Below are 22,092 nucleotides of genomic sequence, written 5' to 3' on the forward strand. Positions count from 1 at the left end.
GGTCATATGTCCTTCAGACCACTGGGTGGCGCTCTGACACATATACCCCCACTGTCACGCAGTCTGCTTTTAAGCCCCATAAGCTGCGTTATTACCGTGAGTGAATAGGAAAAGCTGGAGGGCAAAAGCCTGAATTCCCTGTCTGTGTGTGTGTGTGTGTGTGTGTGTGTGAGTCTGAAAGCAAGCTCATTACACTCAAAGACCCTCTGTTGACCTGTCGTACTCCCCAGCCTGCACGCTCTGCCCTCATGTTTCTGTTGAGAGCCGCTAATGTCACCTCAGTTTAGGCCCAGTCGCCCCCACGGGCATGCCGCTGCGTGGCAGGGGGTTGGTGGATGAATGGATGGAGGGATGGATGGGGGGCTGAGCCAGCCAGCTCTACCATGTTAACCTGTCAGCCTGTTTTTCTGCCTGATCGGCTATGCCTAAAGGACATCTAATGGAGGCTGTCGTTGTTTCTTCCTCCGCCACAATCGCTGCTCTCCTTTTTCACAGGCACCTGGCCTTGCCAGGCTCAGACAGAAAGGAGGGGGAGGGAGAGAGACTGGAGGACTGGAGGACTAGAGGGCTGGGGACTGGGGGACTAGAGGACTGGAGGACTAGAGGGCTGGGGACTGGGGGACTGGACGACTGGAGGACTAGAGGGCTGGGGACTGGACGACTGGAGGACTAGAGGGCTGGGGACTGGGGGACTAGAGGACTGGAGGACTAGAGGGCTGGGGACTGGGGGACTTGGGGACTGGGGGACTGGGGGACTGGAGGGCTGGGGACTAGAGGGCTGGAGGACTGGAGGGCTGGGGACTGGGGGACTAGAGGACTGGAGGACTGGAGGGCTGGGGACTGGGGGACTAGAGGACTAGAGGACTGGAGGACTAGAGGGCTGGGGACTGGGGGACTACACGACTGGAGGACTAGAGGGCTGGGGACTGGAGGACTGGACGACTGGAGGGGGATATGCGACACAGAACATTTACCTTCGAGTTCCTGCATTCCCTGTTTCTCTCGGCTTCTCCAGATATGAGCGAGTCAGTGAGGATGACGACGATGACGAAGGAGGAGAGAGGGCCGAGGGGGGGTGCGTGCCCCAGTACCAGAGCACCACGGTCCATGTGCTCACACACTTTGTGGCAGACGGGGCAGAGGAGGGGCAAGGCCAACAGGACTTCCTGCTGGGCAGCGATTGGCAGGTGGATGTGACAGAGCTGGTCCAGGATTCGCTGAGAGTGGAGGACCAGCGGGTGGCCCGCCTCCTGCAAGGGCAGGTTGTGATTGGCCAGAACACCGGTACCACCAAACTACAGGTTAGTTTTCCCCGACAAGGATGGGAGGGTGAAAAAAAGTGAGGGAATGAAGAAAGAAAGACAATGGAGCGAAGAGAACCGGGGAGGTAAAACAGCAATAACGACATTGTTAGCGTGTGTGCGAGTGAATAAGGGAGTCACATTAAGACTAACTGATTCACACAGAACCTGTGCAAGGCAGAGGGACTTTCCAATTGAGCTGTATAGAGTGAATTGGGGTCTCAGAGTGGAGGGTTGTCTAAAAAGACAGCAACATTGATCTCCTCTCTGCACAAACACTTTCGCCAATCGACATCTGACAGGGCGGCATAGCTGCATGGCACACCCTCTGAAAGCAAGTGGGGCCTCCGGAGGGCCAGCAGCTTCATGTGCAGGCAGTGTGTGGCTGATGATATTACTGGCACCAGGCTCCAAACACCAGGTCCAGCACATGTACCCACTTACTCTGGAAAACACCATCGACTTTTGAGTTCACCCTCAAAGCACACCCACTTACTCAGCATACATACAGACGAGCAGACTTGACTTTAATTGACTTCTTATTGCTGCGTGTGTGCGCGTGTGCGTGTGTGTGTGTGAGAGAGAGAGAGAGAGAGAGAGAGAGAGAGAGAGAATAGAGAATCCATGTGTTTGCCAAAGTAGCTCAGGATAGATTTAGTAGAAAGAAAGATACAGTATAGCAACGGCTAATCTTTGACTACCTTTGCTTATCTCTGTCTTCTTCGATTGTTCGAGACATTGGATATTGATACTGTTAGTGACCAATAGTGGCTCAATTCTACACTGGAGCGAATCACACATAACATGAATCACAGGGCTCATGACTCAAGCTAGAGTTTCAGTTTGCTTTAAAGCAATCATCTTACAATTTCGGTCCTGCCTCGGTATTAGAGGGCTGCACACACACACACACACACACACACACACACACACACACACACACACACACTGCACACATGCTGTGTACCATAAACACATGCTGCAAACACATTGAACACACATACACGCACCACAGCCTTAAAAGAGTATTGACAAAGCTGTTAGAAGACTTTGGAGTTTTTTTTGATAGCGAAATAGCCTCTTGCTTCAGTGGAGTGATTGTAGATCAAACCACAAACAAGAGGGTTTCAATAGGCTTGTATTCAAATCCAATAAAAAGCACTGCAATCATTGGAATGGGGGGATGAGGGGGGCTGGCAATCAAAGGAAATAAGGGGCAATCGTAGTGGATAGCCGTGCCCATCTCCATGGTAACCACGATTCAACCTTGCTCCTTGTATCACACTTGTCCTCCTACCCAGCACTTTGAGCTAAAGATAAATTAATAAATGACTGTTTCCAGGGGAGTCATGCAAGCCAGGATTGGGGGGGGGGATTTACAATTAAAACAGCAGACATGGAGGTCCTTCCCTGTAAAAGAAAATCATAATTATACTGCAGCAATTTTCTGCAATTTGAAACTGTACATAATTTGAGTTTGGGGGGATTATTTAACTTAAGTCTGTTTTTGTAGCTCAGTAAACTCAAACTTCATATTTGGGTAAAACTATATATATACATTTTTTTGAGATTGTCATGTCACTTATTATTGAAAATAGACTATATCCAGACATCAAAAATCTGGTGGCGCATGTGCCTCCCAGTTTGAATGGGCTTGATTGAACATACATTAGACCATACTTGCTTCTGAACATACGTAGGCTATGCAAAGCCCATGCAAGCCCTGGAGCTTTGCACACTATATGTGTGTACATAGTGGACAAAGCTCCAGGGCTTGCATGGGCTTTGAGGCCCTGGATCTTACCAGTTCAACCCAATCCACACAACCCCTACAAGCAATCATTATGCTTGTGTGTCCCCTGTGCGTTTGGCTGTGTGGTTAACACGCTGCCCGAGACAGGCTGTGGATCATGGGTGAGTCGGAGCTGGGAGAACGCCCGCGTACAGACGAGCCAGTGATGGAGGCTGACAGTTCATTAGGGCAGGGTGACGCCTGCGCTGGCGTGGGAGGGCGGTGGGGGTGGAGGAGGCTCAGTGGTAATCGGAGGGGAGACGTGCACTTCCGGTCTTATTACACATCACTTGTGTTTACACGCCCGTCAGTGCTGGGGCAGGTGGGATGTCGAGCAGGATCTGTGTGTGTGTGTGTGTGTGGGTGTGTATACATGTGTACTGTAGCTGTTCCTGTGTATACATGTGAATGCACGCTGGTGTATGTGCCTGAGAGTGTGTGTATGCAGGTGTACTGTAGCTGTTCCTGTGTATACATGTGAATGCACGCTGGTGTATGTGCCTGAGAGTGTGTGTATGCAGGTGTACTGTAGGTGTTCTTGTGTGTAGGGATGCACCGAATCCAGATTTTTGGGGTTTGGCCGAATACCGAATCCACTGGTTAAAATTCGTCCGAAGCCGAATACCGAATCCTACTCCCTTCCTCAGTCCATTAACACAGTAAACACATTAATGAAGTCAACAACGTCAACAACTGTGTTTTTTTTTTATTCTGTAAAAAAAAAATAGGCAACATTATGCCAGGAAGACAAGTGGGAAAAACGATTTTGACAATCACCATATGCCTGTGTTTACCCTATCTCAAGATCCAATCAATTATCCAAAATAACTTTTAGATTTCTTGAATACCTTATGGATGTTTCATATGCAAATGTCTTCACCGTGGAGAGGGTCCTTGGCACCACGAGACAAATCGGCATTGCAATTTGAACATGTAGGTCGAATAGAATCGCCTTCGTTTGACTGAAAGTACTGCCAAACAAGACTTTTTCTGCTCACAAGTTCCATTTTCACTGACTCTCAGCCTACTGCATTGAACAGTCCACCTACGTAAACAGCTTCCGGTACTAAACGGCTGCGTCAATAAGTCGACCAGCTAGCGCGCGTAGTGCAAGCGTAGGGTTCGGGTTCGGTGAAAAAAGGTTTGGACGAAACCGAACCCCGTCAAAAGCCCAATATTCTGCCGAATCCGAAACCGAATCCTGGATTCGGTGCATCCCTACTTGTGAGTGTCTGTGTATGATGCATGTGTGTGAGTGTGTATGTGAGTGTGCTGACACCTGTGTGTGTGTGTGTGTGTGTATGTGAGTGTGCTGACACCAGTGTGTGTGTGTGTGTGTGTGTGTGTGTGTGTGTGTGTGTGTGTGTGTGTGTGTGTGTGTGTGTGTGTGTATGTGAGTGTGCTGACACCAGTGTGTGTGTGTGTGTGTGTGTGTGTGTGTGTGTGTGTGTGTGTCTCTGTAAACATGTGTACTGGAGGTGTTCTTGTGTATACAAGTGTATGCATGCTGGTGTATGTGTCTGAGAGTGTGTGTATGCAGGTGTACTGTAAGTGTTCTTGCGTGTGTATGTGTGTGCTTACACCAGTGTGTGTGTGTGTGTGTGTGTGTGTTCTGCAGGTGCTGTCCCCTCTGTCAGCCTCAGTTCTGGCTGAGAGGAGGATCAAGGTGCTGGATGACAAAGTGAGTGTGACAGAGCTCGGGGTGCAGCTGGTCTCTGGACTCTCTCTGTCCCTCCAGCTCAGTCCAGGAAGCAACAGGGCCATCGTGGCCACGGCAACCACGCAGGAGGTCATGACCAGCCCCAAACAGGTACGGTTGTACACTTTAGACGTCACGGTAACTCCGTCTTATGGCACATTCATACTTTCATATGATTTCTTTATCAAACCATAAATATAACTAATTGTTATAGGTTCTCAGTGTCTCCTCTGTTCTTGTTATGAAGAAACGTTGTTTCACTGTCGCACGCTCCTGCATCTTTAAATCCCGCCAATTAAAACACTGCAATGCTCTTTCGAATCCTTTCTCTCAGTTTCACCTCTCGGTCTCTGCTCTCGTTTTCAGTTTTTTTTTGTGGTTTTCTCTCATTTTCTCCCCCAACAATGAATGAGAAGCTCCACACTGAGTTTTCCTGGAGTGCGTTGACATTAAAGCAGCGTTTTCTTTAAAGTCCTCATACCTCAGCTAGCTGACAGTCCCAAGGGGAGATGCATTGTCAGTCAAGGTTGTCCAGAGTTTACATTGCTTGTTTTAGGGGGGAATTCACTCATGCGTTTGTGTGCGCGCGTGTCTTTAGGAATCCCTCATCAGCGCGTGGCTGCAGTTCAGCGACGGCTCCACAACCCCTCTGGATCACTACGACCCCGCCCACTTTGCGCTCACCGCCATCTCGTTGGACGAGCAGGTGGTGGAGGTGCGGCGCGGAGCCTCGTGGAAGTGGCCCGTCGTCGTGGCCGAGGGCCCGGGCCAGGGCGCGCTGGTGCGCGTGGAGATGACGCCGTCGGAGGACTGCCAGCGGGGGAGACGGCGCGGCGTCCTGGCGTCCGGCGTGGCCGCCGTCCGCGTCCGCTTCGGCCCGCCCGAGGAGCCGGCGCGCGGGCGCGGCGGGGAGCGCCGGACGAGGCCCGACTCGCCCTACCACGGCGGTTCCATCTCCGACATCGCCAACCGAGGCGCCACCACCGCCAGAGCCCCCCTCAGGCCCAGCGGGGGCCGGCTGGCGGGTGACGGTGGGGCGCCCGCCGGGGACTTCCTGGAGTACCCCGCCCAGGCGGAGCTCCCAGGGGGGCGCAGCACGGACGAGGACCTGCTGACGTCGCGGCGAGGCCTGAGCGACCTGGAGATTGGCATGTACGCCCTGCTGGGCGTCTTCTGCCTGGCCATCCTGGTGTTCCTCATCAACTGCGTCTCCTACGCCTACAAGTACCGCAGCAAGCAGCTGCCCCTGGAGAGCCCCGAGGCCATGGCCCACGCCCACGACTGGGTGTGGCTGGGCCAGGAGGCCGGCCTGCTGGACGGACCCCAGGGCCTGTGTCTGCAGCGGCAGCAGGGGGATGAGCTCGGGAGCACCCTGGAGGAGGGGAGCCAGCTGCTCAACGGAGTAGGTGGAGGAGGAGGGGCCAAGGGCGGAGCCTGCACGGGAGGCGGAGCCGGGGGGCGGGACCACCGGAGCGAGTCGCTCAACTCGCCCACCACTAAGAGGAAGCGGGTCAAGTTTACCACCTTTGCCAACGTCAAAGCCGGTAACGGGTGCCCGGTACTCAGTCCGCTGGCACACACCAGCGAGATCAAGTGGGTGTGTCCAGACATAGAGCTCGGGGACTCGCAGGATCTGAGGAACTACATGGAGCGCCTGAACGAGAACGCCACCAAGAACCTAGCGTGAACAAAGGGCATGCTCTGTTTTACTTCTTTTTTTGTTGTTGTTGTCGTAGCGGAACACACACCGAGAGAAACTCACCCGAATGCCTTCATAGTAAGGAGAGCGTGAGGGAGGAAGAGGAGATGGTAGAAGGACTGGGGGCGGGGGGGGGGGATTGACACTGAAGCGGCGGGTGCTGTCGCCACACTGCCGCCATGACAACGGGAGGCAGCGTTCTGCCTGAGTTGTTTCCATGGCAACTGTCATAAGAGGTCGTGGTTCAGAAATTGAAGGGAATCTTTATATCACCGTGACACCACAGGCAAAGGCGATAAGTGGCCAATCATTCGCTTGACAGGGACAAACATTAATTAAGATGCCTGTTTCACCTGTTTAATTGAAGAAAAATTTAATTTGATTCTCCCATTAGCCTTTTTGTTACTTTTTTCCATTTTATTATCATTCTGTATGTAATGTTATTGCTTTTTATTAAGTAGTTATATTCCAACTCTTCAAGCAATTATAGATTCAAGAAGTGCTTAGACCTATTTAGAGATGTAAATACAAATGCTGTGCAGACTGGTTTGCAGTGTGCATCAAAACATGTTTTTGCAAGGTGTTCTGTATTTTTGTACATCATTCCCTCGTCGGTCCTCCACGCGTCTTATCCCTGTGATTCTCCAGAGACCAGCTCTCATGCATGTTATTGCGAGATAAGACAGGAAACGTCTGATCTAAACCCTCGTCAAACCATCCTGAAATAAATGTGTGCACATTGTTAGTGCCCAGACTGAGACAGGTCACACTTGTACTGTGCAAACCTTCTTTTCATTTCCAATAATAGAAAGCGTCACTGTTCTTAAAAAAAAAAAAAAAAAAAAAAAACTGTGATATTCTTTGTCCTCTTTGTCAATTGATCACCGTTGTCCAAACAAGAACCCCTCGACTTTAGGTTATACTGGGTCTCTCGCGCTGATTCAAACACTTGGATACTCCTAACATTGTTAGGTCCATTAGCAAACTACATGCAGATGTTGGTCGCTATGTTTAGACTGTTGACGACAGTTTAGATGGGTGCAATACCCAATCAAAATCTTACTGTGCCGTAAAAGGGATGTCGACTGCTCCTAAATCATATAAACAGGCCGAGAGATCGACACAGTATACAGTAGCACAGATCCCCATTGGCCAGCGCTAGCTTCGATCCGTTAGCCACGGGTACACGCCATACACCTGTTAACCCAGCAAACTCCCATCTGACCGCCAGCTCCCACACCTGTGCATCTGTCCCCACTCTGTGTGCTGCCAGGGTCTCTGGATTGATTAAAAGCGAAGGTGACACTTCTACGCCCCGGCCTCTGTTTGATTCATTTGTCTCTTCCTTTCATTTGTCTGCTGGATCGTTCCGGAAGGTGTGGGTCAGATCGTCTGCTCCCGGGCGCACGGACGCTCCTTCCATCAAACGAACCAGCATCCTGTCATCGTCCATGGCCTCTGAGCGGTTTGCCAGGAAGTAAGTACGGGGGAAATAAGTCATCATAACACCCAAATGTTGCCCTTTTCTAACAAAACAGTACTCAGCAAGCACACACATGCGCGCACGCAGTATCCCCCTCAGGATACCTTCCTGAGGCAGAAGTAGTCGTAAAGCCTATTTTTGTGTGAACAATTAATACTTTGAGTCTAGCACACTCATGGTTGTAGTTAGAAGTCTCGACATCCATAGAAGGTCACTCCCTCGCCAGCTCCAGTGCATTAAAGGGTCGTTTGTACTGCTACCAGACAATTAGGACATCTCTCCGCATTGGGTAACAGGACACGCTCCGCTTTAGTGAAAGGCCAGCCTAATTAATGATGACTTGGATGAGTTTTACTACATGTTAATGTGACATTTTCTATGCAGCCCTTCAAGCTAAATTATTGCAGCCATTTAACAACCCAGATGTCAATGATGGTCTAATTAAGCATCCAGGAGAGGAGGAAAGCTCAGCACCCATTCAAATCCCTGGATTACCGTCTCGCCGGGTGGAGCAACACTGGGGGATTAGGTCATCGCCGGGAGAGGTATTTCACAGAAACATTTTTGCTGTAAAAGCGGAGGGTTTTAGTGCAAGGAGGAGGAGGGGGGGGTGGTTCGACTTACGAGTGGGTTTTGTTTGAACAGGCGGACCCTTGTGAAAGCTTGAGTCACTTTATCAATACTGTATGTGAGAGAGGTGGGGACCGAGTTACGTTTCCGGGATGAACGAGAACGAAACAGTGGTCGGACGAGATAAAAGATAAGAAGGTGAGATTAGTTTGACAGAGTAATGCAGGTTGCTCTTCCTCTTATGGCTGCTCTTGCAGTAGCTCTATTGATCTAGGACAGAATAAAGTCCCAACATATCCAGCCCAAACCTTCTCATTTCCTTTCCTAGAATGTATGTGTGTGTGTTTTTTCCTTTTCCTCCATGTGTGAGTCTGAATGAATGTGTGTGTGTGTGTAGGATAGAGACAAAGAATGACAGTATTTAGAGCCTTTGAAATTATAAAGCCTTTCTATTAATGCTATTAATGACAGGATTGACAGGACCACATGTGAAAGTTGGGAGTTGGCAAGGTGTGGGTGATTGTGTGGAGGAACCACACATAAATGCTGAATACAAAAGCATTGTGCGTCTATGTACTGCATGTGAGTGTGTGTGAGTGTGTGTGTGTGTGAGAGAGAGAGAGACAGAGAACAGAGAGAAATATATAAAGGCGAACGTGATTTATGATATGGACCGGTGTGACCAAAGCAGCTGCATGTGAGGTATTGTATCCTTCTGTTTATACTGTGGATCAGTTGCCATATTCAGGGTGGCTGAACAGAATCCACACATTTGCCCATAGACTCCTCGGTAAAGTACCCCAGAGAGACCCAGGCTTCTGAGTCAAAAGAGCCTTCAAAAACAATGAAGAAGAATTCATTAAGGGAAATTGAGTCACGGCATTTTTAGATGCAAGTGGTTTCGTTGCGTCAAATCCCCTTCGGTGTCGGCCTTATTGAGATCTCTAATTGAGATAGAGACGCTAATGTCTCTCCCCCTCCTCGTAGAAGAGGAGAATTGGGTCTGTTTTATTATTTGCTCGTTTTCATCTCAGCTGGTATTTCGGTATTTAGGTCTGTGTTCTCAAGTGTCTGCTGGGAACAGTCGCTTCAGGCTCTAATAGGGATGATGATCACTTGTTGGACTCTCTTAACTCAGTTAACTCAGTGTTCTACAGAAGTACATAGCTATGGTATATTAGATACAGGGGAGATACAGCGAAAACCATGTTTGTGTCAAATGAAAGGTTGGGTGCTACAACATCAGGACTGAAAATCTTTGGACTGGAAGAGCATTTAAAGACAGAACCCTGGCAGGTTTTCAGGGCTGACCTTCATTTGTTTTTAGAGAAGATAGACTTTCATTTGTTATTTTATTAGTTTCCCTCTCTGGTTCAGTGAAGGCTGAATCTAACCCAGGAATCTTGTGAGCACTTGTCCCTGAGCAGGTAAAGTTGACGGCAACGCGCTGCAGCTGTTCAGATATCTAAGATAGCTACAGAGTACACAGTACAACAGTACACAAACTTACATATACAATACAGCTGTTACGTAAATTAATTTGACCAGTGGCGAAAATCTGCTATCAATTTTTTTGGGGGGGGACAATTATATGACATTTTCTCAAGAGCAATTTCTGAGGGGGGACACCAAAATGACTGCTGTAGAACACATGTAGCCTACATTGTAATATGTTAAATGTGTATTATGAATATTATTGACATGTCCTTATGTTTACAGTGATTTACTGGGGAGGGGGGGACAAATCATATTTTTTCCCAGGATGGGGGGGGGGGGGGTCTTGTCCCCCAGGAATTTCAGCCTATGAACTTGACGTTAAGTCAGTTATTAAGTTGGTCTACTGTTGAGGCCGTCAGCACAGACAAGTTGTTACAGTACATTCTTCTAGAAAGTTCAACTGTGAAACGAATATTATTATTAAAATTATGAATATTATTGACATGTCCTTATGTTTACAGTGATTTACTGGGGAGGGGGGGACAAATCATATTTTTTCCCAGGATGGGGGGGGGGGGGGGTCTTGTCCCCCAGGAATTTCAGCCTATGAACTTGACGTTAAGTCAGTTATTAAGTTGGTCTACTGTTGAGGCCGTCAGCACAGACAAGTTGTTACAGTACATTCTTCTAGAAAGTTCAACTGTGAAACGAGCTGTAAGGAAACAGAACATTTGACAGACGCCACAAATGTCTGTACCACCTGTATGGAGGTAATTAAAAATCCAGGATTCAATTAGAGCTGGTGGTGTTAGACACATATGTTGATGTGAAGGTTTTCGTCTATGAAAAAACATGAAGTGGATGAACAAAGTCTTGCAGAACCTTTCATATCCAGTTGAAAAACTCTCATCTAGACTGCAGTTGATCAATTCTTCTCAGCCCAAGTATCAAGGTGATAATAAAACCGCATTCTTGTTTTTCTTCTTTTGTTTCCACAAACGTACTCATCTGTAGAGGAATTTAACAATGGACCCATCTGTAAATATAGACTGGTCGTTATTCTGCCTCTGTCCGGGCTTTCTTCTTCTTCTTTTTTAAGTTGAGTACTGTATGATGAGAGTATCATTATCCAACACATACGTAGAATATATAGTCATTATATTCCCCCAGCTATACTTACCTTTTCTTGCTGAATGGGTTGACAATGCCTAGTATGAAATAATGTGCCTGCTACTCTAGAGAGATAGCATGACAGGCATTCTAAAGTAACTGCCATTTTAAATCACTTTTAATTACACATTCCACCTGAAGGATTTATTTCTCCTCGTCCTGTTCTCCTCTTGTTAAAATGTTTAGCGCAACTCCTAATTCAAAGCTACAGGCGAAAGGGTCTCTCCAACATTTTAACAAGAGGAAGAAAATAAAGAAATAAAACGGGAAGATCCGTCGCTGGGTGTCAGACGAAAGGAGCCCTTGTGCTGCCAAAGCCTAATTTCACTAAATCTCAGACCTGCGATTTATCAAATTACAGCCTGTAGCTGAGCGCTGACAGGAGGGATTACGAACCGACTCTACAGGATAGCTGCTTCTCACGGCTCCCGCATGAGCCTCCCCTCGGTCCCATTCCTGTCCCCCACCCCCCTCCCCTCCCCAGCAGGTGTGCGTGTGTTCCGCGTCCGTGTCCATCCATGTGTATGCGTGTCGTGATTTCGATTGTGTCGTGACAGCATCTGTAGCTGTGTGTACGCGCGTCTGTTTGCTTTGTGCGTTTTCAGAAGGCGGTGGGAGGTATTGCGTGGGAGAACCGGAGAAGATAGACTCTGGCAGCTCCATTAGCACGGTGGTGTCAGTCTGTCTGACTGCCTGGCTCCTCTGTTCCTGCATGGCTCTCGCAGTCAAACGCTTATTTGCTGCCCTGACACGGCCTGTCAACCACCCTCAGCCTGTGGGTCTGTCTGCGGACAGATACGGCTCCGGTGCTGAAGCTGCGGCAACAAAGCAGCCGTCTTGCGTCTTACGTCCACGCAGCCCTTGTTTGCCTCGTTAGCCACCAGCATCCCGGCTAAGAAGATGCTATTGTCCTGGTGGTTCAGCGAGGCTGTCTGCCGTCTACCAGTTTCAAATGACTCTGCATTTCATGGAGAATGTAATTGAAAGCCAGCCTGTGACCGCCTGGCCAGTTTAATTAACCTCGTAACCCCTGGTCAGAGACGGTTTTCAGGGTTTCCCGGCAACTGTCAGCCACATATATACAGTTAGCCTCTTCTGCTCTCTCGCATACACACACACACACACACCTCTTACTGCACTAGGATTTGGAATGAGAGTTGCCAACGGGGAGAGGAAATGGTGAAATGGCTTGCCGTTTTAAACCCTCAAATTGGGAGATAATTCCAGGTGCCATTTAAAGAGGAACCAGCACTGGGTGGTGTTTAGTGTGTCTCGAATGTACCTAATGAGAATTGCTTTGTCATGGCACGCAGTGGTTAAGCCAGCCCATTGAACCAATCAGGGAGTAGAGGTCTTTAGCAGCCTGCCCTCAGCAATGCTGAAAATGTTTCAGTTAAAACCATCTTTACCGCGGCTCCCCGGTAAGGCTGAGGTGTCCTGGGTTCGATTCTGGCTCAGGCCATTTCTGCATGTCTCCCCTTCTCTATCTGTCATACATTTCCTGTCTATGAGTATAATAAGAAATATATATTTGAGGAGAAAAGATTATTGTTCTAATAATGATAAAAAGGTCAAATAATATACTTGTGAAACAAGCTGTTTCACTGTGAAATTATCTAACCCTAATCCACAGAGGGCTGCAAGTCTCTGTCTCTACCTCTCTCTCTCTCTCTCTCTCTCTCTCTCTCTGTCTCTCTCTGCCTCTCTCTGTCTGTCTCTCTCTCTCTCTCTCTGCCTCTCTCTGCCTCTCTCTCTCTCTGCCTCTCTCTCTCTCTCTCTCTGCCTCTTTGTCTTTACACACACCATGTAAGTCACTCTTCAAAAACCTTTCGGTCTTTCACTCCTCCATCTCCCCCCCCCAACCCGCCCCGCCTCGCTCCAGGGCCCAAGCCCCCTGGAGTCTGGTGCAATCAGCCCCGGGGTGCACGCTAGGACAGACAGGCCCCGTCTCGTCTCTCGGGGGGGGGGGGGGGGCGGTTCAAATGCTGGAGGGGTCAGTGGCGACCGTGGCTGCAGAGGTAAACAACGCGCAATTACCAATCTACTCAGACCAGGTGAACATTGGCAGATGGCTCCCCCTAACTGGAACCGTGTGCGGCGACGTGAGATGGGTGCTGAAAGAGAGGACGTGTCCTCCCAGGCAGCCCTCCCTTTGTTCTCCCCTGCTCCCTAGCGACTGGAGCCAGACGGCATATTTAAATAGAATGGAAGAATGGGTAACTGACCGTGTTGGAATCAAGCCTGTTTCACATGGTTGATTGTTTCTGAATAACAAGTCGTCGCCGCAATGGGTCTAATCATGATCGAATCGTGATACACATGCACTGAAAGTGAAGGCCATTAAAGTCATTTGGGGGTTTTATACACTGTCATAGACACAATGTCAGAAAGTAAGACAAGTTTTTCTGTCTCTTTTTTGTTGTTTTTTTGGGCTCAGAGACTCGCAAAGTTACCTTGAACCTGAACGAATCCTTGTTTTTCGGAGCTACATCCCATCACGTCTGCGGTCTTCGTCAGGTCCTGTGCTCTTCCTCGTTGCTTATTTCAGTCTCGTCGGCTCCTCCTTCCATGCCTCTTCCCCGCGGGCTGATGGGATACCAAGCTGTGGGGCTGAGGGGTGGAGATCTCTCCGAGGTTTTAAAGGTGTGGTGGATGCGAAGGCGGTGGAGGCCAAAGGGGATGAAACAGAGATCCAGACAGGTGCTCTATCAGACACAGTGTGTGTGTGTGTGTGTGTGTGTGTGTGTGTAAGCGTACAACCCTCACCACCCTCGGCGCTCCTCCACCAGTTTGAAGACAAAGGTTACCTTTAGTCTTTCTGGTGCTGCCTATTATTGGTCCACAGTAGGGGTCCTGGTTTCCCTGCACCTTGAAGAGAATGTGAATCCTGGTCACGGCATCTAGGTGTCCTGTTGAGTGCCTGAGCACAAATAAAGGCAGGGAGGACCACTCTGCAGAGGCCAGAACACTCACCACTTCTCTAAATGTATATATATTTGGACATATTTTTTGGGGGGTATTACAATGAATTCTAGAGCAACAACTTGAGAATATTTCGAAAACTGTTAAGCAAGTCAACTGGCAAGTCAAAGAGCACGGTTGCTCTGACAAGCTGAAAAAAAAAATCTATTGCTTATTTATAATTGTTAATGACATTCGGATGGGTTTTAATAGAACTTACCCAGGCACTGGAATAAACTCTGAAGAGCTCTTGGTTTTCCCCTCACAACTAAGATCTGTCTGATTTGAATGCAGCTATTGTTTGAGCACCTGTAATGGTTCTACAAACAGCCAGTTAGTTTGTCTAGCCAACAAGTTTGTCTTTTAGTATTTGTGTGAGAAAGCCCTTCCTTTAATGATGTCACATCACAAAGAACAGAAAGTTATCAGCAATCGGTTTGTTCGACATCGGCTGTGGCTGGATGGACCGATCGGCGAGAGTTTAATTTGCAAGGATTGTTGTCGCCTGGAACAATGGTGTAAATTAACTCATACAGATAGCAGGCTTCGAATGTAATAATTGACGTCCGAATTTTGACGCACAAATTATCCAGACTGTGTATGCAAAGGCCTTAAGTTTGGACAGTTTTGTTGCAGAATGCGAAAAACTTTTTTTCCATGGCTTTCATTCCCTCAAAAGAGCAATGATAAAAGGCTTTTCATCCCTGTGTGACCCGATATAATTACATGCAATCAGCAAGCTCTAGTAGCTGTTGAAAGTGAAAAGGTAGCCTATGTAGGCTACAGTATGAAGTTGATGTGAAGTATCAGCCACCTATAGTGTTTCACATCAAGATATAAAGATTGTGAGAGAAATACAATTAGTCTTTCACAGTTGAACATGTGGTCCCTAATTAGGGTTTTTATGGCTCAAGGAAGGCAAAACGTCATGAGAACATTCAGTTCCAGGCTGAAGCTTGAGACATCATGGTTCTCGGGGACAATTCAGCTAGGTCCCCTCAGAGATTCACTTAGCCACCGACCGCCGGCAGCTGCTTACGTAATACAACAGCCCAGGCTACAGAGGCCACATCACTTTACGGAATGAAAATCACATTGAAACATCACGGTAAGGTCAGTGAAAAAAGTATGGATTTGACATTTGTACTGTGGGTGCAGAGGATCGAGAAACTCTCTAATTGTGTCTTCTGAATGTGCGTCTAGCGGGTGTGTTGAGGAACCCAGAAATGGCAGAACCCTTACCTGATAATTGAACCACTTCTCTGTCAGTTCAAACAGTCCAGTACAAAGACGAGGTCTTTCGTCCAAGTTTAGGTTGAGATCACAGGCCAAGTAGGAGTAATAGAAGCCAATGAGTGTACTATGTGTGTCATAGAGAGTTTCAGGTAGTGTGTGAATTTGTCTGTACTGTGAGAATGTGCTCGTGTGCATAGGTGCAGGGAATGTATTCGTCACCAGCAGTTTATTGAACAGATGAGGTTCTGAGGTACTGAATGAATGCAGCTGGATAGGTTAACCTGTGTTAAGTAAGTAAGCTGTTTTCTTTTAATAGACAGTTATGGTTATAACATCTCTACTGCCTAGAGACAAACCTGAAACACAAATAACAGTAGTAAAGACACATTGAAATGAAGGACGGTGTTACAGTAATACTCATAGATGGGAACTTTGACATTGTCACGAAGGGACACTCTTTTATACAGTAGCCTGCTGGAAGACATGCATGTTGAATTGATTTGCTGTCTGATTGGGCACCTGAGTGACAGATGATCAGGCCCTGCAGTGCGTAAATATTGAGAGAGAGAGAGAGAGAGAGAGAGAGAGAGAGAGAGAGAGAGAGAGAGAGAGAGAGGGAACATAATAGACAAAATCACATTATTTGTTTTTAATTAGAAAACGCATTAAACCGATACTACCTACCCTGGCCTGTAGGAGAGTACAAGGCCAAAGATAATAAAAGATAGACTGAAGTCATCAGTTCTACTTTCAGATGTAGAATATACTCACGTTTGTTCATTTGCCTTTCTCTCAACCAAACCTAGACCCTCCGACACAAAGGTAATGACGTCTCCCTATCAGATGTACAGAGTCACAATGTAATTGCACCGCTATCTCACTCTCTGCCTCCCGGAATTAGCTCTCTCATTGCGTTCGACAGCGAGACACCTTTCTCAGAAGCCACTCGCGGCCATCACGACATCAGACGGCGGCGTGTGCCGACCCCCTGCTGCATCAGCCCCCGCACGCGGCCCCTTGATCAGAAAATCCCATCCCGTATGATTTGTGACATCGACCAGCGCCCAATGTGACAGCCAGTAATCCATGCCTCGTGTCTCGGGGTATAAACTGCCCGCCCCTCGCTCATCTAAAGCGCGGACACGCCCCTTCCATCAGGTGCGAAGATGTCCTGCAACCGACAACCAAATTGGACTTCTGAGGTGTCTCTAGAATTTTTTAGTTGGTTGTTCCCTACAGAACAAACAGTTACCAGACCCCTCACTAATGTCTTGCCTTTGAACTGACAAAACAATTCCAGAATCGACAATTATGGAAACAGCTAGTCAGGAATAGCACTTGTCTCCGTTGGCGTCACTGTTTAAAATGGTGAGTTGTATTCGAGTGTCTATAACCTGACATGACACAGGAATCGGGAACATAAAAGTGTAATCCATTTTTGTAACCCATACTTTGATTCGGATTTGAAACAGTCAGCGTGTGCCCGGCAGTGACATCTAAGAACACCAGCCACGTTTCGCTCTCCAAGACAATTGAGGCATTTTCAGGGTCAGCAGTGACTCCAGGGGAGAGGAAAATGGAAGACACACAACATACATTTGTCTGCTGCTCAGGTCACATCTCGGAGTCTGGGGGTCAGGAGAGCGTACAGAGTGTGTGTGTGTGGGTGTGTGTCTGTGTGTGGGGGGGGCGGGAATAGATGTTGTCAAAAGGAAAACCGGTTTTAGTTGTCTCACTTCCAGTTTTCACTGTGCTATCGATCGGAGCGATGTGATGTACCAGGGCAACAGAAACAATGCCTCGGAGTCAATGGAGCGATGAACCCAGGCAGTGGTGTGGTACTGTGTGCAGCTTGCCTGGGGAGGGATCCCCACTGAATTCTGGGTAGGGAGATCTGGAGCGTGGGGGAGTCAGATAGGATGGAGAATACAGGGCTGTGAGGCGCCCATCAATATGGGATGAGATGTGGTGGGATATGTGCATGTCTGTCTGTGTGAGTGCATGTGTGTGTCTGTGTGTGCGTGTGTGGGAGGAGTTGCTGGGGTTTGGAAAAGTGACGGGGGCAAATATCTAGCAGGTCATCGATTAATCAATTACTGCGCTCACCAACCCTAAGGCCCTGTCTCTCGCCTTTACTCAGAAATGTACACACACACACACTTATACACTCTCATATATTCTCACACACACACACACACACACACACGAAGCAGGTTGTGTGGTGAGCCATTGTGGAATCTCTCTAATGGACCAATTGGTAATAGGACTCATCAGAAGTGGATGGGGTAAATCACCTGCTGGTATTTTACAGTGTGATAATGGCTCATCCCACATATGGTGCAAGCACACGCACACACTTACACGCACACAATAAGCTGTGGGCGTAAAGGCTGGTATTATAGTCGAGGCCAAGGCCAAGAGACGTGACCTTGCTATGATAGAGGGGGTTTCTGTGTCACACCAGCAGGGGTCCAGCGTCACCAACAATGCAGCACAGCTGCAGCCCTGGCTGATCTGGTCCTTTCAGTCAAACCAGACGGCGGATTATGGCTGCCTAATTTGATTTCTAGGATTTGACTGCTGTTGAAAGCGAGGAGCCGTTCCCGCGGAGGGCGCGGCGAAGCCGGGCGAAATGTGACGGCGAAGTCAGTCGACGTGTCTGTCGTCTATTTCCAATGGCAAGGGGGAAGGCAGACAGTACCTTTAACGTAGGCGTGCTGGCATAAACACATGCCCGTTCCCAAACACAAACGATGACACGGAGACCCCCCGTGGACACAAACATCCTCGCACAGCGGGGGGCCCCGTTTCATGTGACAGTTTCCCAACACCTCGTCTCGTTTGCGGCTCCGCGGCGAGGGCTTTCTCGTCTGAGCGCTCGCAGACGACGAATCCTGAGTGGAGCGAACGGAATCCTCTGAAGAGGTATCTAAACAAACACAGCTTCTTCTCTTCTTGTTGACGGTGTGTCTAGTACGGCGTAGTCGCCTCCAGCAGAGGTGGTGATCAAGGGGAACACACATGCGATGCCGTTCCAGCCGTTCATCCGATGAGGGGGGTTGAGGGCTCTGAATAGGCGGTAAACGCCAAGGGTCCACGACATTGACTTGGCCAGGTTTGTGTGTTTGTTGTGGTTGTCTGTTAGCTCCCGTAAATAGACACCAGCAAGAACAAGCGAACAAAAGAAAGAAAGGGAAAAAGGCTGGTGTTTCATGTAGTGTCTGGCACATTTAACATTTTACCTCATGCTGACGGTGCTAGAATATCCTGGGTTAAGGGAGTCACACTCGATGCCCACTGAAGGTAGAGAACTCGGAGTCGACAGAGATTTGGGAGGGGGAAACAACAAGGGGACCGGGGATGATGAAGACAGTTGGATGCAGGGAGATGGAGGGAGGGAAGAAAAAGGAGGAGGAAGAGATAGAGAGAGGCTTTGTTCAGAGCGCTAACAGATGACAAGGCCCTATGCTGTGAGGGAAAGAGAGACAGAAGGAGGGAGAGAGCGCGGAGAGAAAAATAGAGGTTGTCAAAGATCAAACGGAGATGGAACGCAGGATCTTCTTGCGACGTGTGAGGCGGTTAGTAGCCTACAAATAAATAGGCTTGGCTGAATCTGACAATTTCTCCAAATATGTTCCTCAGCCGAACAAAGAGAGCCATTTCAACTTCTAAGCGAGAGCCCTCTGCTCACTTTCCAGTCTCTAATAATTTTATTTGGACTCACTCCTGCTTCCTTTGGCTGGCAAGTTCACTTTCACTGCTTTAAACCTCACAAATAGAACACAAACGCACTGACGTTTAAGCAAACAAGCTTTCACAAGCCCCCCCCACCCCCACCACACACAAACACACCAAAAAACACACAGCACTCAAACAAACACACCACATGCAAACACATGCACACACACAGGATCATATTCTTTTGCTCTTTGAATCTGATCTCAAGTGGAAAATTGCTGCCAACCACAGAATATTGCCTCCAGTCATAGCAGAGATGAATGTAAAGGTTTCTGTTAGAAGCTACCTTTAATGCTGTCATGGTATTTTAGCCTGCTTTGCACATGATACATCTTATTCGCAGTCAGATATCCAGACAGATACTATTGGTTCTCAGAAGGAGCAACAGATTTCAAGGCAAAGCAAGCAAAGTCCCCATCGGATCGACACGTTTCAGATCCCGAACGTTCCAGAGCGTCCTTTAGAGCAGCTGCAACAGGCCGAGTTCAGCCCGCGTTGCTGTCAAATGTTGAAGAGCAGAGAGCCATAGAGGGATTACTGTAAATGCCCCACTCCTCCGACCCTCCACTCTTAATCTGTCCTCCGTCGCTGTGCAAATCCACTCGGGAGATAGGAGATGGCCAGCCCACTGTCACTTTCCACAAATGATTGTTTCCCCAAAAGCTCCCCGAGACGGAGACTCCATCAGACATGACCCAGCAGAATGCCACTCGGGGGAATAAGGGCCGTCACCTGAGGGAATCACTGGGCGTGGTCAGAGTTTGACGGTGGTTTGGTGCATGGCACGAACGAAAACCAATCCCAAACCAATGTTATTTGTGCGGCACTTTTGTATAATACAATGCTTTATGCATTACTCGACAGCATGTCAATACCAGAGAGATTATACCCCCAGGTAACACCCTCACTACTTTACGTTTCCAGGGGAACGCACAGCATTCCTCGCTCGCCGACAGATGAGTTCAGGACCATGGACAGTTACACTGCCGGCAAGTGCGAAAAAGTGCTTGTTGTGACCACAATAAGCCTTGACCCAGTATAGGTCTCTCAACAATTTAAGCTGTTCAAAACTCTGCCTATAGTGGTCCTATAGTGTTGCTACTGACGCACACGTTGACAGGCTTCCCCGGGTGTCTCATCACTCTGATCTGGGTGTAATCCCCTGTGTGCTCAGTGCTTTCGTCCTTCTCCTGTTTCCTCATCCCCTCATTCCCCCGTTCTCCAGATGTCGGGGCTTCTGGTAAAGCCCCTGGCCTGGTTTCGGTGAACTTCCTTGAGTGTTTGTTTGTCTGTTTTTTTCTTTCTTTTTTTCCGGTTCATACCTTTATGCAGAAGGGCAGCATCTTCTGATTGGATGGCGTCGATTCGGAAACTGAGAAGTAACTAGTGAATCGGGAGTGCAGGGGAAGAGCTGTTGACGTCTGGCATTTTGTGTGTGTGTGTGTGTGTGTAGCGAGTTGAACCCCTCTGGTTCCCGTGGCGACACTTGGCATTGACACCGGGTGCTCTCTGCCCTGGTTTGGTATTCATCTCTAGACTTGAGAGTGGCTGGGGGCTAGGATCTCTGCATTAAACACCATTCAAAACTGAGGCTTGTCTTCTCGATGGGCAGAAATGCCACCAACGGAGTCACTTCTCCCCGAACAGTAAAAGAGATTGGAGCCTAGAAAGGCGAACACAGCGGGGTGCACATGAATCATTCTACAGCGTGAAAGAAAAATGGAACACACTCTTAACGCTGTTTCCTGTTATGCTTTTTGGGGATGGATTCAGTTAATGTTGCTTTGGGGACAATGACTCATCGTTAAACATATACTTCTTTGTTATCTACTCATATTATTTCAGACTTGCCATTCTATTTTACACAAACTAGAAATACTGTAGAATCTGCGTAGTAACGGACGGAAAAGTCACTGTGTCTCGTGCCCACATTGAACGTACGAGTAAGCTAGGGTTTTTGTCTGGTGAAGGTGAAGTTAGGGAACTTCCCTGGCCCACATTACTAGACCTGTGCCATGGAGAAGGTCCGCTAATGCACGCTAATCCCCCCCCAACACAATGACCCCAATCCCTTAAATCTGTCAATAGGGGAGCTGATGCTGCAGATTAGAGAGTCTCTGTAATGATACTGTGGGTGGTGGAGCGGACGTTCACCAGAGACAGACGCACAGGAGAGGGCAGGACACACATTCCACTGCTGTTTGCCTCCCTGCACAGTTGGAACAGATGAGACTGTTTCAAATACAATTACTGGTCTGTCGTAATGCCCTCATAGGTTGTAAATTGGGAGTTTGCTTGTATTATTATGCTGATAACATTTCTGTTGCAGCCGTTTTGTAAACTTAGACAGAACACCTCAAGACCTGGAGCAGAGTAAACAGACCCAAATTGAATCATGGGAAATCCTTCAGGTAAAAGTTTATTTACCTCTCCAACTCTGTTGGAAAGATAAATCGACTGGAAATGAAAGAGGTTAACCGGATGGCAAACATGCTAGATCTGTAGGCTGGGAATTTGGGAAAAGTTATTAAAATGCCTTTATCAACATTTTGAATCAATCCAGTGCTACAGCGTGACAATGACGCATGTCCTCAAATCCCACCGCTGCCAGCCCCCTTGGTTCAGGGCAACAGATTATCTGGGTTTATTTAAGCCAGGGACAGTTTTATGCATTTGCTTCTCCTGAAATGTAATTCACAGGGGGGTGTGCTTGTTGGTGTGCTATGTTATCTCCTGCCCCAATTCTTTTCTTACAGGTTTGCTATAGCAACAAGTTAGGGCAGCGGACCAAGAGGATCTTCTCTCACTGGTACAGATTCAAATATTAACAGACATCTCCAGGTGAATATTCTCTCCTGAACGGCAAACATCAAACATCAACATGAGATCTCTTTGAGAAATGTATTTAAAAAAAAAGATGGTTCAAATCTGTTCAACTGGGCAGACTAAGTTATGTCGTATTTGGATATGTCACTACTGTGTGGTGGGACTTTCAATACATAGAAC

At 48.1% G+C, this 22,092-nt stretch overlaps 1 protein-coding gene across 1 annotated transcript in view; it reads left to right on the top strand.

Moving 5' to 3' along the window:
• Positions 1-7,802, top strand: part of LOC146220493 (transmembrane protein 132D-like) — a 74,617-nt gene extending 66,815 nt beyond the window's left edge. The window contains exons 8-10 of the mRNA XM_084693709.1: positions 1,016-1,301; positions 4,712-4,903; positions 5,391-7,802. Coding sequence (XP_084549835.1) covers positions 1,016-1,301; positions 4,712-4,903; positions 5,391-6,479 — 1,567 coding nt within the window. The 3' untranslated portion in view covers positions 6,480-7,802. The remainder of the gene's footprint in view (positions 1-1,015; positions 1,302-4,711; positions 4,904-5,390) is intronic.
• The last annotated feature ends 14,290 nt before the right edge of the window (positions 7,803-22,092 follow it).

The sequence above is a fragment of the Hypomesus nipponensis genome, chromosome 27 (assembly GCF_054491055.1).
Source record: "Hypomesus nipponensis isolate SF chromosome 27, ASM5449105v1, whole genome shotgun sequence".
Classification (NCBI taxonomy): Eukaryota; Metazoa; Chordata; class Actinopteri; order Osmeriformes; family Osmeridae; genus Hypomesus; species Hypomesus nipponensis.